The sequence below is a fragment of the Plectropomus leopardus genome, chromosome 17, assembly GCF_008729295.1.
Source record: "Plectropomus leopardus isolate mb chromosome 17, YSFRI_Pleo_2.0, whole genome shotgun sequence".
Taxonomy (NCBI): Eukaryota; Metazoa; Chordata; class Actinopteri; order Perciformes; family Serranidae; genus Plectropomus; species Plectropomus leopardus.
In genome coordinates, this window is record NC_056479.1 from 22,464,047 (window position 1) to 22,482,361 (window position 18,315).

The 18,315-nt window shown below is 38.4% G+C and overlaps 2 protein-coding genes across 2 annotated transcripts; one reads left to right on the plus strand and one right to left on the minus strand.

Moving 5' to 3' along the window:
• The first annotated feature begins 823 nt into the window (after positions 1-823).
• nme4 (NME/NM23 nucleoside diphosphate kinase 4) lies at positions 824-4,830 on the plus strand. Its single transcript, XM_042505896.1, has 5 exons — positions 824-1,010; positions 2,687-2,817; positions 2,899-3,000; positions 3,085-3,197; positions 3,327-4,830. Exons 1-5 carry the CDS (start codon positions 872-874, stop codon positions 3,445-3,447), a joined length of 606 nt encoding a protein of 201 aa, XP_042361830.1. The 5' UTR covers positions 824-871; the 3' UTR covers positions 3,448-4,830.
• Positions 4,831-4,915: 85 nt separating this feature from the next.
• Positions 4,916-15,731, minus strand: eps8l1a (eps8 like 1a). Its single transcript, XM_042505895.1, has 15 exons — positions 15,494-15,731; positions 14,092-14,209; positions 13,868-13,926; positions 13,020-13,155; positions 10,957-11,045; positions 10,777-10,851; positions 10,549-10,697; positions 10,252-10,461; positions 8,998-9,106; positions 8,763-8,903; positions 8,480-8,618; positions 7,818-7,980; positions 7,148-7,280; positions 6,279-6,380; positions 4,916-6,245 (listed from the first exon to the last, which is right to left on the minus strand). The coding sequence occupies exons 2-14, from the start codon at positions 14,207-14,209 to the stop codon at positions 6,303-6,305; spliced, it is 1,599 nt and encodes a 532-aa protein (XP_042361829.1). The 5' UTR covers positions 15,494-15,731; the 3' UTR covers positions 4,916-6,245; positions 6,279-6,302.
• Positions 15,732-18,315: the final 2,584 nt, after the last annotated feature.

The following is an 18,315-nucleotide window of genomic DNA, read 5'->3' on the forward strand; positions in this document are numbered from 1 at the left end:
ATTTAGGTGTTATCTTAGTTAAGAATTATTCTGTTTTGGAAATGTAAGCAAAAGATGCACATTTAATTAGATAATGCCTTGTTTGCATATTTAAGCATCAAATTTCAGAAAACTTGGAATGCAAAAAATAACTTTCTTAGTGTACATAATCAGTTGGGGAGTTTGTGGATGATATCTGTTAAAATGTAAAATACTCAAGGCAATTGCCCGTTCATTTATGGTTTTGGCTGAACATGCATAACAAAACGTTAAAGCCTTTAAAAACAGTTGTGTCTTGTGTGGCTGTCATGTCAGACAATAATCTTAGCTTGCTTTACAAACTGTGTATGGATCTTTAAGTGTTTAATGAAGACGCCATTTCTTTGCATTATTGTTAATGTAGGATCCATCAGTTTTGCTTCTAAAAAAAAGGTCCAAGATATTACTATTGATTTTTTTTTTGTTGTTGTTTGTATGTTTTTGGAGGTCCACCAGCTTCATGGAAATGTTAATAATCAGCTTTTAAGTTGGATATGCAGTAAAACTATTCATGTTTTCAAATCTCTAGCTGTAGAAAATGAAGTGCAGTGTGTTGAAGATTAGTGCATTTATTGTTAAATCAAATGATGGGATCAGACAAAAGTACACGTGAGGAAGTTCTGAATCCTCTGCCAGTGCTGTTTTTTTGTTTGTTTTTTTTTTTGTTTGTTTTGTTTTTCAGATGTAAGATAAACAACAGATACATGTCTGGCATCAGTGGAGTTAAACATGTTGTAGTCGGAGGTTTGAGCGTCGATCAATCAGGGCGGGCAGACAGGGGGGATGACTCGTGAGTTTTGATTGAGGAGGCTTGACTTCTCTCTCCAGAGGCTGCAGAAACACACGTCAAAACATGGTCATGTTGCAGAGGTGCGTTTTAAACAGAATTTTCCAAAAGTTTTATTCAGGAAATCAAGAAAGACCTCCAAGTTTGCTGTCAGCTGGGTTGCTGCTGGGTGGACACAGAGCTGCTGGGCACAGGAGCAAATCAAGTAAGTGACTGAATTCATATCAGCTGGTCAGTGAAATCGTCAATTTTACTTTTCTTTTTTTCCCCTTTTTCCCCATTCTTTTCTGGTCTCTTACCGACTTAAACTGTTATTTGTTTTTTATTTATTTTTTTGTTTAGTATTTGATCTAATATATAATTCAGAAACTGACCGATTGGCTTGAGAAATCTCTGTTTTTATTTACATTTTGTAATAGACTGTTCAACATTGTTGGCATCGAGTCAAAGAGACTTTATCTCCGGGGCGCAATGTTCATTTGTTCCAAACATAACGGGGACATTTGCGAAAACAAATTTGCTTTTCCAGACTCGTTGGGGTCATGAACTGGAACTGGGTTAGAGACACAGAGAGATGATGTTGGATCAGTGATGTTGGGGAAACAGCGACCTGCGGTGCGTAATCGGGCCAAAACCTCTGCGCTTTCTGCGTAAAGCACCGTAACGTGTATGACACCCGAGCCTTTTTTCTCAGAGGGGCACTTCCATCCAGCTCGAGTCGCTGTACTTTACTGGCACAGACGGTCTAAAGTTAAATGCCAGTTGGTTGAGTTACTCCCGTGGCGGGTCACGTGACTGTGTAATTGATCGCATTCAGTCATTCATTAGCTCCTGAGTTGTGTTGCAGCTGCTGTTCTGTGGCTGTGCATCTAAATACATACAATATCTGATGCCACAATTTAATTATGTTACCTCATTTTAATGCAGTCTGTCTGTCTGGCTGCCTGTCTGTCGTAGATGTGTCCCTGCATGTCCCAGACTTAGGGTAAATATTTGTCCTCCTCCCCATAGGTTACAAATACTGGCAGTGTTTGAGGGTCAGTGGTGGAGTCAAACTTTGTACATTTACTCAAGTACAAATTATAGGCACATGTACTCCTTTTTATGCCTCTTCATAGTCCAGGCCTACTTGTATTCCACTACATTTTGGAGGCAAATATTGTCATTTTTACTGCACTACACTCATTTTTAAGCTTTATTTATTTTGCAGAATAGAATTGTTCATACATGAAATCAACTAATGAATTATGACACATTGTTATTGATTAAGTAGTAAATATCTAAAATGATACCTACCTTTACCACCTGAAACAATAAAGGGCTGCTTACACATTAATCCCTCAATATTTATAATTCAGTGATTTTTTTAATTATCCATTTGGATAGTAAGTAATTGAAGTATACTTTTATGTAATTTTACTAAAGTAAGATTTTAAATGCAGTACTTTTACTTATATCAAAGTATTTTTACACAGTGGTGTTAACCTTCATCCATGTGGTGTTGGCATCACTGAGAAAATTCCCTTAAACACCCCTTCAAGTCGGAAAAAACTCATAAAGTCAGCAAACATTTTGGTACACAAATTGCCAAGTTGATATCAAAGGTAAAGCAATATTTTAGTGGTTTTAGGGAATTTAGGCTACTGGCGCAACAAGTCTTGTACAAAATTACTATGTTATCTAAAACTTAAACCTGTTTCACCAGTCTTGGATAGAAACATGAATCTTCACTGTGACTATAAATTTGCAATGCTTTTTGGTGTACTTATTGTTTCCACAGTATTACTTAACAGCTCATGAACACAACATGGTCAGTAGAACAAATTTGCAACTTGGAAAAATAGGACTATTAGAGGTTTACTGCTGTGTCTGTCCCACCAGGTGTTCCAGATGTAAGGGAGCGGACTCTTATTGCTGTAAAGCCTGATGGAGTTCAGCGCCGTCTTGTGGGACAAGTCATTCAGCGGTTTGAGCAGCGGGGCTTCAAACTGGTCGGCCTTAAAATGTTGCAGGTAAAGAGATCTGAAATAAATGCGTTTCAGGATGTGATGTGCAAGATTTCTGTTTAATTTCTATGTGTCTCTGTTGTGAAGGTGCCTGAGGATCTCCTGTCTCAGCACTACTCTCAACTGAGGACTAAGCCCTTCTATCCCCGGCTGCTGCAGTACATGACCTCAGGGCCGGTGGTTGTCATGGTGAGGGATCTTGTTTCTTCCACGTAGTTGTCTACTCCTGTATCTTACATTATTGGATTTTTATTTTTTAAATTTTTGTCATAGGTGTGGGAAGGGCACAAAGTTGTCCAGGCGACACGAACAATGGTGGGACATACTAACCCAGCTGAGGCCCAGGCAGGCACCGTCAGAGGAGATTTCAGCTATCATGTCAGCAGGTAACATTTGGTCTCATTATTTGTGTGTATGTTTTAAACAACAACTTCATGAGGCTGCCACCTTCAAGATAAAGCAGGGGATTTTTCTGTCCTGGAGGTAAAATAACAGTGTGTGTTGGTCCTTTAAAGGAATGTGGTCCATGCCAGTGATTCCCTGGAGGCGGCGCAGAGAGAGATCCAGCTGTGGTTCCAGAAAAAGGAGCTGCTGAACTGGGACTGCATTGACCAGACCATCACCTGTGAGGTGTGAGGGTGCTGAGAGTTGGGCACAGTGGGAATGAATAATAATACCTCTTCTCTTGCTGCTTAAAGGTCTGTCTATTGTGGCAGTGTGACGACACCGCAGTTATTTAAACAGATGAGGCAGTGTTCCTACCAAATAATTTACCTCAGTAAGTGTACTTACTCACAGTCAGAGAGATTTTTGTTGAAACACATGTGACTTGAGTTTTTTTTTTTAATTGTGTAAATCATGCTACATTAGCAACAACGCACATATAAATGTATAGCTGTTACACCTTTAACTGAACAGCCATAACAGGAAAAGTTTGGCCTCAGGGTGAGATTTGTGAAGAGATCATTTGTGATTTAGATACAGTAATTCTGCAGGGTGGAGCCATAGTGGATTCATTTAAAGAAATAATTCACCCACAAAATTATTTTGTATATCATTTACTCACCCCGTGTTACATTGAATACATGAAGAAACCTTTTTTTCTTGCCTCCAAGGTGAACGAAGAATCCAAAAGAACTGAAAAAATGTATGATGAATTGAAGTAAAACTATATAAAACCATCCATTTACAAACTCTCAAACAACTCATGCAGATAAAGATATCACAAATAAAATTTTGCAAAAATATGTACTAACTGTAAAGCAATAATGATAAATAAGTGAAATACACTTTATTTGTTTAATAAATGATATGTAGTAGTGTTGTTTTGGGAGCAGCCTAATAAGCACACTAAAAACCTTTATTAGGAGTGTTTACTTAAAGCTACAGTATGTCCTCAAATAGCCTACTTTGAGTGTAATTATTCTACTTTACTTAAATTGTAATCATGTAAATTTGTGTGACTAAGATTTTTAAATAATCCTCCTGCCCCCGTTTAAAAGAAAAAATAAATAAAATAAGAGCGTGACTAGTTTCAGGTTCCCACCTCTCTTAGGAATTGTCTAAAATTGGACGAGTTGTTTATATTTTAGCCAAAATGTGCTGGTGCTATCTGTGTCAAAGTGTACTAAAGTAACATGATTATGGTAATTTACCTCCAGCTGCTTTCACTGAACACTGAATGATTCCACTTTCGTGGATGTTGACATCCTGAATGTCACTTTTTGGATTCTTAACACAGCTCAATATCAACTATAAAATGACTTATCTGTAATTATTAACATAATCTTTTCAAATTGGTATGTTTTGATCATATAACTTGTCTTTGTCATAATACGGAAAAAAGTTTGGAGTAAGCTCAAAGATGTGATACAGAAACGATATAAAAATACACATAATTCATGTTGTATTTCAGCCAGTATATTATCAGCAATGTGTCCTGTTTGTTTAATGTGTTGCACATTTTGTCATAATATGCTCCAGAGCTGAAGTCACAATAAAAAACACAGAATCAGAAAACATTTTAGTCTCCATAGAAAGTCATAGAAAGAGTCAGGACAGAAATTGTCATGTATCGGTTGAATGTGTATTTGGTTGAAATCAGCATCTAGGTTAGAGACTGATGTGCAAGCAATATAAACTCTGAATAATCAAAAATCTGCTCTGTAGTGTCATGGACATTTTTAACAGAATACATTTTTTTATAATGCTCTAAAAAGCAGCGTCAGTCCATCGTTGTTAACTCGTCAAACTAATCAGCAGTATGCGGTCAGGTTTACTGTACTGCAATTTTTAGATATTGCCTAGACATAGGATGACAGAAATATTTAAATTAAAAAAAGAAATTAAAGGCCAAATTAAAGAACATCAAATGGTAAGACGAGCTTAAAGGAGCTGTATACAATATTCAGAGTATATATGATTCAGATTGTCAGCACACAGCTCTCAACAACAATCCCTGATAGCTCAATAAACAGTGCTAACAGTGACAACAGTGGTGACAGAGCGGACATTTGTAATCTGTGTGGAAGCCAGAAAGTGGTCGCTACACCTCAGCGATGATATTGCGGGTCAGGGTGGTGTTACCAGTGGTAACTGTATTATGAGTGCAGATCAGAGCAGCTTTGGAATACACACACAAAGACTTATGGCCAAAAATGTGCAACGTTTGCTGCTGCATTTTAACCATCTGAAACTGTTGCACCGACCACAGAAGCTGTTTTTGCCCATATGGGCACAGCGCTGTTCAACATTTTTCTGTGGCTGGTCTGTTTTTATTCCTGTGTGTGTGGCTTTGCGGCCCTCCAATACGTAAAAACCACATAGATCTGTTTAAAAAACAAATACAATCTATTTAAAATTGATACAAAATTAATACCTCAGGGTACCATAGACAATGAGAAGCAGCACAGCTTTGTGTGTGTTTTTACATTAAATATATCAGTAAATGCATATTATAATAAAAATTATCCAGTTAATTAATTAAACAACTGTATTATCCATTGGCAAAACTCGATAAACAGTCTGTGCCCCATGTATTTCTGTCGTTACATGAACAAACATGCACACATGGCCGGACCGGCTACCACAACAGCAAAAAGGGAAGCTCGACTTAAAAAGCAAAGAGGTAGTGTGACTTAATTGTCTGCTCAGGACGTGATTATTCTACCAAATCTTTTCAAGGCAAATAATGTTTTGCTCCTGTTTTAATACTCTGAACATCACACACAGAACCTTTAAGTAAAACTATGAAGTTTAAAGCCCTTCAGTCCTAAACACATGTAAAAATCCAAAATAGTCCCAAGTCAATCAGCGTATTAGTGAGTGAGCTTTACTTCTAGCACAGTTTGGTTTTGTTGTTGAATGTGTAGCACATAGATACACAGCATGTATGATTAAAAGATTAAATTCATCTGCAACATCACTGTATATGCAAGACTACATTTATCTCCATTGATCCTTGTTGCCACGTCTGTATTAGTGGATGTCCGTCACACTATGTCACTCTCCTCAATCCTCAGCTTTTGCTTCTCCATGGCTCTCTCTAGTTCGGTGGTTTTGCGCACATCCTGAGGAGGACACAGGATAAAATGTGATTTGGCAGAGAAATACCATAGAAATTTTCAAGTTGTTTTCAAAAGAAGCCTCTTCTAATTATTTGAGAGTATCATTGGAAAATAACATAAGCACTTAAATTTTTACTCGTATTTTGACACATTTTAAACCAATGTCTGTGCAGTGAAGGTCAAATTAACATGGGCCCCTGAAATATCCATGATGAATTTCTTCGAGTACCAGACCAAGAACAAAAATGCAGTGTAAGAACTGATATACATTTCAGGTTTTGTACATTTTGTAAATTGTAAATATAATTTTTTAAACGGCTCAGTGGTCAGTGATATTGTTTTAAATGGCGTAGGGTACAATACGTCTGATCATAAATCAAGGCTGAGCAAACAGCCGGCTCAGAACACATAGATCCATGCATACCCACAAAAACACACACAAATACACACAAGAACACACAGTACAATACACCCAGAAAACTAAATACAATATTCTCTTATTTAATTTTTACCCATTACATTTATATTTTGCACACTTGTGGTGTGATTTATAAATATCTCTTTTATTTCTTACACAACCTTTATAATTTTTGTATATTTTCCTATATTGAATATTTATTTGTATGTAAGTTTGCACTTTTTTGCATGCTTCTTATTTCTATTTTCTCATAATTTATCTATGCCTATATACAGTATAAGAGTAACTTTAATGTGTAAGGATTTTTGAATCTGAATTATAAACCTGGAAAAACAAACAAAAAGGGACAAACCTCGAGAAGGGCCTTCTGCACCATAATTTGGCTGTAGACTCTTGAACCCTCGTCTGGTGACACTGTGCGGAGTTCCTCTTTATTCAGTGAAAAAAGCTGAGCGCCATTCAAAATGGCCAGACTCTGAACCGTCCTAACAGAGGAGGAAGGAGCAACCAAATCAGTGTTAGTGTTTCATTGTTGAGAAATATAAGAATCAAGTTGCACCAACTGAAATAATCGAAAGAGATCTAAACTTCTGAATTTAAAAATGCTATACTGACTGTTTACGTCCACATTACCATAGTTCACAGTGAAGTTGAAAAACATAACCATTGGCAGGGAGGATTTTTTGACATTTGGGGGCGCTGTTGTGCACTACACAAAATTGCGGTGTGCCTTTGCAAGTTACATGTGCTGCATTTACAAAAGCAAAAAACTACAGAGATAACTTTGATTTTAGCATTACAGCCCAGGCAGTGCTTGTGCACTGAGTAAATAAATACCACGTCTTATTTTATATTTCCTGATACGGTAGAGTCCTTGACACTCCTGGATCATTTTCATTTAGTAGATCTCATGCATAATGTTGGTAATAATATCATAAATGATAGAAATACATAGATTGATTAATTCAGGCATGTTGGACATTCTTTTAATATCACTTGATATTGATAAAGTGCACACATACTGCTGACTGAAGCCCTTGGTTGTGAGCCAGGCCTCCACCTCAGCAGCTGGTGAGTGATAGTTCAGGGGAGTAGAAGTGTCAGCTGTGCGGGGGACCACCGGTGGACGGGCTGAGTCTCTTCTCACAGCAAGCCGCTGAAGGAGCTCTTCATTCATTACCATGACTGCAAATACAAAACACACACACACACACACACGTCTTTTTCTATTTTCTATTTCCAGTCAAATTGTCACATATCTTCAACTCAAGACTAACAATCAACTCTTGGGCTGTTTACTGTTTAAAATGACAAATGTTCATGAAAGGTGTTAGACAGACAGCATCAGAAAAACACTGTTCTGAAATGTGAAACTTGTTCACTTGTTTTGGAGATTTGGCTCCTGGTAAAAACCTCCTGACTCATGAACACAGAAGTTTCAGCTAGTTGCAATCTCCAGTCCTCACTGCTAGACGCCTCTAAATCCCCCTAAATCTTTAGCACCACTTACTTTGTGCGACAGATGAGAAACAGTGCTAACTGCTACTGCTGTAATGTGCTAAAAATGTTCCAAGAAGTTGACAATAAGAACTTCCTGTGATCTAATGTGTTTGTGAACTTTACTTTCACCAGGTTCCTCTTATGTTTGTACACGTGATTTGCTGATCTTTCACATGTATGTTACCTCGGTCGCTGTCTTCTCCCGGCATTGTTGGAGACGGTAAAATCATGCTCTGTGGCCGCATTGGGCTTGTAGGGCTGGTTCCAACTGGGCTTGGCGGAGCATAAGAGAAGTACTTTGGCCGAGGGGTAATGGCTGTCTTCTGTTGAGGAAAAGCAGGAATGAATAAAAGCTACAAGACAGTATGAGGCAAAAAAACCCCAAAACGTCCATGTGTGTAATATTTGAGCCTCTGACGCGAACAAGAGCAAAACTCTGTATATGTGTGTTGTGTGTGTACTTGTACCTTTGACTCTCTGCGTACGACCGGGCTGTCTCTCCCAGTGTTATTCAGAGCAGACAGAGGCTCCAGGATATTAAAAGGGACGAATCCAATCTGGTCGAAGCGATTCCGACATTTCCACCATCTCTTCGATGACTCGATGACCTAAAGAAAGATCACTGGAGTTCTGTGATACATTCCAGGAATACATCTACTTATTCAGGTGGGTCACTAATCACCTCTAATTATGGATGTGTACCTCTAGTGTTTCTCCTTGTAGCACAGAGAGTTCACTGCTGTTTCTAGCCACAAAATCATAACTGCAGCAGTAAAGTCTCTCACCCTCTGGTGGGAGCCCATTTCCATTTCTGAAACAGAAATGCTGTTAAATATGCAACATGTTGACAAAGTTTAACCAATTTAAAAAACTGGAATCAATCTTAATCTCTGATGGGAGACATTGGGCTTAATGCAGTTGGTGATATAGGAACAAATTCCCTCTTATTTTTGTCTATATCCATGATTTGTCCTTATTTTGATGGTACCCTTTGATTTCTGCAATTAACCAATGTTTTCTTATTTTTGCTTATTTCTTAGGTAGAATTTTGCAGGTAGTCGAGAGCACTCCTACCAAGGTAATTAAAAGATATAGTTTTCACAAGCTGTTGTCCAATGCGAGGAAACATAAGATTTAAATATGAGAAACATGATTAAAAAAATGCATGAATATCATATGGTCAACTTTATATTAATATATGTTTGAATACTCAAAATGATTGGATTATTTATTTTGTGGGCCAATACATACTTTTGGTCCATTGATCTCAATTAAAACCATAGAAACACCCTTTTTTCCTTAGAATTTTGTGTCAGACTATTTTCTTTTAATGTCAGTTACTATGCATCCCTCTGCTGATTTACGAAATAACAGATTCCCAGCATCACAAATGTTTTGCTGTTACAGGGTTTCTGATTCTCTTGTAACACCAGAAGCTCTGGAAAATCTCTTTTGCTTTTTTAAAATAGTCATCAGTATGTATGTTATGCAGAAGTTATTCTTCTTACAGCCTTTTTGGTGGCATCTTTCCAATTCCTGGGCATGTGCCAAAGTTTTTGAGCACTCCTCAACACCTGCCCTGAAATAATGTCCAGGGGGCATAACCATGCTAATAGGTTATTATGATCAAGGGGGATTCATCATTCAGCACACATGGGTTAGAGGACATTTGGTTGGTTAAGAACATTTGGTGCATCTAAATCTGTCTTAATTTGTTCTGAACAGAAAGGTGTGAGAAATTATAAGAGAGATGTGAGAGACTGTTGCTGATATCGTTGATATGAGTTACAGTCAGAATTTATAACCTCCAGACTGATTTTATTAGGTAACACTGGTGTGCTGTTAATTATAGCTATTAGGAATTTGGCTGGCATTGTAACTCCTGCTATTAAAAAAAAAAAAAACCAATTGTGCCTGGTTGTGTAACACTTCTTTTTTTTCTGTCTACAGACTTACACTTCATCAGTGCCGTCACCCAGGCCCTCCGCTGTCTGTTGAGCTTGGTCCTGAGGAATTTGCGCCTCCCTTCTTTCCCTGTAAGAATCTTGTTTGTGCTGCGACTCAATTGGATCTTCGAAAAGCTGTCCAGTTGAGTCATAAGCCTGAGGCTGCCACCCATCCAGGAAGACAGGTGAGTATGGAGGAACAGACACACTAAGTTGTGAACTAGAAAAGAGGGCAAGAGGATCTTGTCAGAGCAACATCTTTTAAACTCTTAAATCAAGATGTACACACAAATATAAACACACAGACCGGGGTGAGGTCCAGTTGGGCCCTAATGAAGTCCACAGCTCCCTTTCCTCTTTAGTCAGATGCTCCTGGAGCAGTGATACAGCACCGCTGGTCATAGCAGGACTAAGCACTGATGCTCCTAATGCTGGCCCTCCAGTGGTTTTCACCATCTGTTAAAAAAGAGGGTCTTTACAGTTCATATCATAGAGAGAGAGAGAAATTTCTAAATGAAACATAAGAAAGACTAACCAGCCTGAGAGGTACAAAGATGGAATGCAGCAGCTCTGGTGCATCAGGCTGTTTGATGGACGACTTGAGACGGTCCTAAATAAATCAGCAAATGTGGTCATTTGCATTGTCATTTGCAGCAGTTTGATGTAAATTTACTTGTAAATTTCCAGAGTTGCTTATTGACTCATGATATCTCACCAGCAGACAGAGGGAATACTTGATTTTCTGAAAGATTTCCACAAACTCTTCCTCTGATGGAGGGAGAGCTTTCAGCGTCAACAAATCATCTGCACACAGAAGAACACAATCACAGCTAAAACTTAAGAGGTTACATATGAAGCACATACAAATATTGTAAGTACTGTTGTTTTTATACACTTGCATTGATTTTTCAAAATTAAGTGGTATCAGAATAATTTTTGAAGTATTATTTTTAATGATCAAGAGCCATTTGAAAACTGCAATTTACAGCTTAGTTTTATCTAAATGTCCAAAAAATAATAGAGGAACAGAAATTGAAATAGCTAATGAAAAGAAACTCAACAGTGAAATATAATCTTCAAGTTAAGGTGTGGAATGCTTGTTCTGACTTGCTCCAACAAGTACGCCTACAAAACAAATCTTGTGGTTATTTCATTATTAACACATTCACATGTATATATTTGGTTTTTTTTATCTAGGGTCACACCTATCCAAGCATGCACTGGCCACAAGATTTGGAAACACCCTGGTCTTGTTGCACTAACAACAGGTGAAGACTGATAGCCATAAAACACTCAAACTTTCATTAACATGTATTGGGAATTTATAATGTCTAATGATGAGGTGACCAAACTTTCTTCCTGTACTGTGGAATAGAAATTGCCCTTAAGGTAACTTATTTATTTATCCTCTGGTCATTGAGAATGTTTGTTATGAATGTTTTCTCCGTGCTTATATTATTGGATAGCCACTTAAAGGGACAATTCACCCAAAATAAAAAACACATAATTTTCCTCTTACCTGTGGTGCTATTTAGCAGTCAGTGTTGTTTTGGTGTGAGCTGCAGAGTGTTGGGGATATCAGCTTGCAGTACAAGTGCCCATGAAATGCATGTGAAGAACTCAACTGCAATGTCTCTTTGCAGAAATTATGACCCAGTTACTCAAGATAATACACAGGCTGTGTTGTGAGCAGTTTCATACAGGAGCTATTTTCTTTTTACCAAACTACGCGCACTAACCGTATCATTGCACAGATGGGAGTTTGTATCTACTTGTGTACAAGAGACGCTTGTGAGAGTGCATGAAGTAAACATTAACAGCATCCTTTTCAGCTGATCAGTAACGTTAGTTAGCTCAGTGGTGATAGGTGAGATTACAGTAGATGCACTCTTCCTTCAGACCAGTGATACGGTTGTTGGGTGTAGCTCAGTAGAAAAAAAATATTCCCTACATGAAACTGCTCACAACAAGGTCTGTGGATTATCTTGAATCATGATTTCTGGAAAGAGACATTGTGGTAGTGTTTTACCAAATATTTTTTTGACACTTTGAGCACTACAAAAGGAGTGGCATCTATTTCAATGATATTGGAGAGAAGACAGATATCTCTACAGGTGATATCTCCAACACTTGGCAACTCACACCAAAACAATCTAGATAGATAAACAGCACTTCACTTTAGAGGAAAAATATGTATTTTTGATTTGGGGGTGAATCGTCCCTTTAATGCCAGATGCTCTGTCAACCCAACAGAATAAACTGGTGAATTGCCTTTTTATGAATCAGTGGAAAATTTTAAAGACATTGTCTCAGTGGTGGTTCATAATCTTTGAGGACTGACTTGGCCCAAATTTGAGTAACATCTTTGTCATGTTTCTTGTCCATGTTCTTGTCTTTGGCAGTCTGCCTGTTGGCCGGCTTCCAGCCTGTTAAATAGTGTGCCAATAGTAAGCCTTTGTCTCCAGTTTCCTGCATCTACTCTTCACCTGCAGCTCTAACAGAAGCCAGCATTCTTTAATTTCCTGTAGTCATCAAGCACTTTCTACTTCATCTTCCCTCCCCCGCTACCAGCTTAACATTTCATCCAACTTCATAGCTACCTTAAACATATCATCTGACTATTGTACATTTTGTTATTTGGATCTCTGTTTGAAGAGTCTGTCAGGCTCGATTGTCTACGTTCAAGCAGTTCTTTTTTAGAAAGTATTTCATTTATCTTGACCATCATAATTAAACGATGGCCACAGCACTTAGTTGATATGACTGGACAACTCTCACCATCTTGATCCTCCTTCTTCTTGCTCTTTCTGTTTCTCTTCTTCCTCCTTTGGTTGAGAACAGTCTGGGCCTCAGCTGTCTGTTGCAAGCGTGCCATGAATCGCTCCACATCATCAAAACAGTGATTCATAATCTCCTGAGGAAAAATATATTATGTTGACAGACACTGGTTATTGTCTTGACCGTGCATAAATACAGTACATGGTTTACTTGACAGGATGCAGTGGTGGACTCAAGCTCTTTTAGGAGCAGGGGTTAAGCAAATAAAAAATGGTAGCAGCTGCATGCAGTGGGGCATTAGCATGCAGTTGTCTATTGAAAATGTTATAGCATGTAGGGCAGCCTATAGGGCCCTTTATTGCACTTAATCCATTGCAAGGGCACTGTAGAGGGCCCTGCATCATATTTTCACCACTGGAAAGCCACCCAAGAAGGGACCTAATTTTCTCCACTGGAGGGGCACCTTAAAGGGCACTTTCCTATATTTTCTCCCGTAGAAGGGCACCCTAGAGGGCACTTTATCATGTTATTGCCACTAGAAGGCCATCCTAGAAGGCCCAGCATTGCATTTTGCATTTTTCCCATGAAAAGGGCATCCTTTTGGGCCCTGCATCACATTTTTTCTCCACTGATAGAGGCCACTTGATTGTACTTTCTCCATTATAAGGGCAGCCTTGAGGGCCCTTCATTGCAGTTTCTCCAATAAAAAGGCACCCCAGGGGGCATTGCATTGAATTTTCCCCGCCAGAAGTGCACCTTAGAGAGCGGCAAGTCCCAAGTTTTATTTGCAAACAAATTTTCCCAAACATTTGAAATATAATATGAAAATTATTTATGCAAGTACATACCACTTCTCTCTCTGCATTCAGTTGATTTGTATAATTTGTGTCCACGCTGGCACCGTTCTCTGAGCAGATGAAGAACAAAGCCATTAATGCAAACTTGGACAATTATGCAAAAACACACGAGGCTGGTTGCAAGCAGCAGGATGACATGTAGAAAATGACAATATACATCTTTGTGGCAACAGGCCATGCTCGCACATACATACGCATCAGACGGATGAATATACCTTTGCTAAAACCTCTGTAGACAGGCAGGCCACCAGGAGGAGGCTCCTCCCCTGGAATTATCATCACTCGGACACCTGAATGCTTTCTGGGGAGCACCGGAGGCGGTGATGCAGCCATCTGTTGTGTGTGGATACAGACATTAAAAGTTTAATCGGGCATATGCATACAAAAAAAGAATAATGCTCAGGTACTATATCAAAAAATTTTTCTTTTCCAGGTAAATATTGGCCAACACCTTACTTCCCCTTCCCTGGGAAATGTTAAATCCATCTATACATTGTCTCATTTTTACATGAAAATCCAGTTTTTAGGATTTATGGGATTAATGGCAGAAATGGAATACAATATAATATAACAAGTATCTACATAGGAAGTGGGTGCTCATCCTCTTAGTCCTACATGTTTTCTACATCATCTTTCTACAGAAGTCCAGAATGGACAAACCAAACAGGCTCTAGAGAACAATTTGCTTTTTTGGGTTTTCATGTTTTCATGTGAACTGCAAGCAAAGATCGGCATGTGTGAGCTCTCCGTCTCTGCCAGACAGCATTGGAGAAACACTGATTTTGGAGAGGAAGAACATCTGCTGATAATTTGGCTCCCAGTAAAAACGTCCTGAAACATGAACACTGAGGGAATTCTAACCAGGAGAAGTTTCAGCTGGTTGAAATTTGCAATCTTCATCACTATATGCTACTAAATTAACCGAAATCTTACACACTGGACCGTTAATGTGAAGCATTTTGCTTCTTCAATTATGATATATATGTTTTCAAAATTTCTGAGTCGACTAGTCTAGATGTGAAAGTCTTTGATAAACTTTTATCAAAACAAGCTCCACTTAACTCAATCTGACCATTGTCAAAAAATGATAAATGTGAGTTCAATATTGTTACATTCCACAAACTGATTGCAAGAATGCTGAGTATCCACTACACGTAGGTTTGCATGCAGTGACAATGATGGATGCACACGACAGGAAAAACCACTGTCATCAGATGCATGGTATGCAGATGACACAACCAGCAAAACATAATAAAGAAATTCTTCTAGCTGAATAATAACGTTTGATTATAAATTTGTGCTCTGCAAACACATTGTAGCTTTTTACTCTGGTATCTTGTTTCCTCTTCCAACATACTGATGAAGCACTGAATATTGCATGGACCTTCATAAGTGTTAACAATTTTTCATAAAATAAACATTGCAAAGACAAAGCCTTCTTGCAATTAGAAATCATGAAATATTCTAATGTATCAAGATGAAAGTCTCCTCTGAGCAGCATATCACTGACACAAGCTGTCCTCCATAAGACAGGTGCACCTGCTTCTGCAACCCTCTCTCAGACATATTCACACATACTATTTACAGTAAATTAAAACACAGAATACATCACTGTACCTTTTATTGCAGTTTGAGTGTTTAAATCCAAGACACAGAGACCAATCCTCGTGCCTAGTTGTATGTGCACTGAGCTTAGCTGTTTACACGAGGACGTCCCACCTTCTTGAGATATGCAGAAACAAGAAAAACAAGTCTGGCTTTCCTTTCGAAGTTAATCTGTGTTGCTTTCACTCTCCTCTGATCCTCTGATACACACACACACACACACACACACACACACACACACATTCGCTCCCTCCCGCCCATTCTTCTCTCTGCATCTTTGTGAGCGTCTCTTTCCTTATGACAGGCATTTCTGTCAGCAACTGCCCGTGGCCTGTGCCAAAGGCTAATGTGATCTGTAACACATGCCATTCCAGAAATGTAATGCGGTCTTCTTCGAACTCCCCACCTCCACAAATTCATTGACATCAAGTTTCGTTAGAGACTAGGCCAAAATAAGGATCAGAGGTGACAAGGGTAATTAAAAGTTCAAATTAAGAAATGTCAACAGGAAGAAATAAAGATTTAAATGCAAATCATTGTTTGGATTTTCCTCAAATGAGAAACTGTTTGAAGTTGGCTTAGCTGATTTGATGTAAACATTCCTCACCTTTACGGCTATACAACCATTTATACTCATATAGTCTCATAGTAAATAGCCAATTTTCTTCACCTTGAAATGGTTTGTTCTTTATATGTTCTCATTGGCTAAGAGAATTCAAGGGAAATCTTTAAAGTCCAAAACATTTAATCAACTTAGAATCTGTCAAATCAAATGTATAAAATGAAAGATATGTTTTGGTAAAAAATAAATTACTGGTTGAGAAAATAACAGAGATCAAAGTCTGAGGGCTCTGATAACTTAACACTGAGTAACAGGTAACACTGAATATGTTTAAAGCAACAGACAGGTAGTCAAGTATTATTATAGTAGTATTAAATGATATGTGAGAAGTTATAGAAAAGGATGTTGGCAAAACACAAGGTATCTAGTTCCTGATGTGAGAAAGTTTTTTCAGAACACTCTATCAGTGATGCTCATGTGATCTTTAGCAGTCTGAAAGATGGATAATGAATTAATTAGCAAATGCACATTGATAATAGAGACTATAGTGGATGTGTGTGGTTTACTGTATCTTGTGGATGCCTGGTGCTTACGTTTAGGCACATTGTTGCTGCCTTTTTAAAAAGTCTTGACCTCACCTAAGCACTGTGCGGGTAAATACCCATAAAAATCCCAAACATAGAAAAAATTGAGAAAATAAGAAAATGCAGGTGAAGGGCAGATAAATCCACACTACCACACATTTCTTCTTGGTTAAAAGTGATGATTTAGAGGATTCCCTCTGTCTATAGATTGTTTGGGGGAAAATCCTGCATAGTATACCACTAAGTTAGGATTGCGTCTCCATGATTTTAACAATTTATAAACTAAAGTCACTAAGACACTGGCAATTCTCCTTCTAGTTCTCCTGGATAGAAGAAAGGCAGGCAGGGTGATGGTTTTAGGGAAAACTGAGCTGCTGTTGCACAGTGACACCAACTGGTTGTTTTGGGTTAGACACCATCTGTCCCTGCAGCAATCCTCCTGTGAATTTTGCACACGTGGGGAGGTTGTAAACAGGTGTTCAAACTGACAATCAAAGACTTGATGTTGTTAGCAAGGGGTAAGGACAGACAAAGAATAGCAAGCATAAACAATGCACTTCAGTGCTCCATGTTTTTCAGCACATTGGTTCAAGCAACCTTGAGTTTTGGCACTGCACGCCGAAGAAATTCACTGCATGTGTCTAAAAAAGAGCAATTTTGCCTTTATTATTGTTGATTTTGTACACATAACTTTGAGCAACAACAGGTCTCATCCCAGCTGCCTAAGAGCTTTTCAGTTGATCTCCACAATTAGTGGAGGATTTACTGTACCGCTGTGAGGCCTGCATTCATTCCAAGCTTTGACTTCTAGAGGGACACTTATAATCTGCATCCCAACAGTAGGAGTACAAGGCTGCTCCTGTGACATACACAGGAGGACAAAGGGAACGCCCCCATCCATGCACTTTTTTGCACGAGGTGGAAAAGTTTCTCAGTCATCACAAGTTGTCTGTATCATCCAGCTGTATAAAAGGGTATGACCTTACTGTTACAAAATAGGCAAAAAATACACAACGGACAACTCGTGTCACAGATTTATGATTTTTATATGTCCAGTGTGTCTGTCTGATTTTCTGTAAATGATTGTTAACCCCAGAGATTTCCACGTTACACTTGAATGCTAAATGTAGAAAGATATGGACCCATGTTATGGGAAACATAGGAGCTGTAGGACATGCAAACTGTGGATTCCTGAATCATGCTTTTAGTCATTTTGCACATTTTTTCCACCAGGGGGGAGAGGACATGTTCCAGGAATTAAGCCAACAGTTGGCTGAAAGTGCAGTACATGTTAAGGTCAGCTGTGTGACCACAGAGGCTTGGCACTTAAGTGTTTCATATACTATTCTTAAGCTATAGAGCTTTAGCTGTACTGTTTTCTGTGCAAAATTATCTTTTGAAAAATTAGCATTTTGCCCAATACTAAGACAAAAACTTGTCCTTCTATTTTTCAGGACTTCTCTATTAGGGCCTGTTATTGACATAAATGACCCAGTTGACTGTGCAGTGAGTTGGTGGTGATGACTTCGCACAGTTCGTTTCTTTGATTCCACATCTGTTTGACAGCTACTTTGCAGATTAGAATTTTACATACAAACTATATGATTAAGTGAGTTCGAATGAGAATCAATTCACCTCCTCACAGCTATAAACTGCTGTTTGTCATGGGAAAAATTATATCTGCATTG

What these genes read in the sequence shown, in the direction of transcription:
- nme4 (XM_042505896.1), top strand. Translation starts at nt 872, where the DNA reads ATGGTCATGTTGCAGAGGTGCGTTTTAAACAGAATTTTCCAAAAGTTT. An exon ending in TCGGCCTTAAAATGTTGCAG is followed by an intron (nt 2,818 to 2,898) that starts GTAAAGAGATCT and finishes TCTGTTGTGAAG; the next exon opens with GTGCCTGAGGATCTCCTGTC. An exon ending in CAGGGCCGGTGGTTGTCATG is followed by an intron (nt 3,001 to 3,084) that starts GTGAGGGATCTT and finishes TTTTTGTCATAG; the next exon opens with GTGTGGGAAGGGCACAAAGT.
- eps8l1a (XM_042505895.1), bottom strand. Translation starts at nt 14,209, where the DNA reads ATGGCTGCATCACCGCCTCCGGTGCTCCCCAGAAAGCATTCAGGTGTC. An exon ending in CTACAGAGGTTTTAGCAAAG is followed by an intron (nt 13,927 to 14,091) that starts GTATATTCATCC and finishes TCATCTGCTCAG; the next exon opens with AGAACGGTGCCAGCGTGGAC. An exon ending in GAAGAAGGAGGATCAAGATG is followed by an intron (nt 11,046 to 13,019) that starts GTGAGAGTTGTC and finishes TTCTGTGTGCAG; the next exon opens with ATGATTTGTTGACGCTGAAA.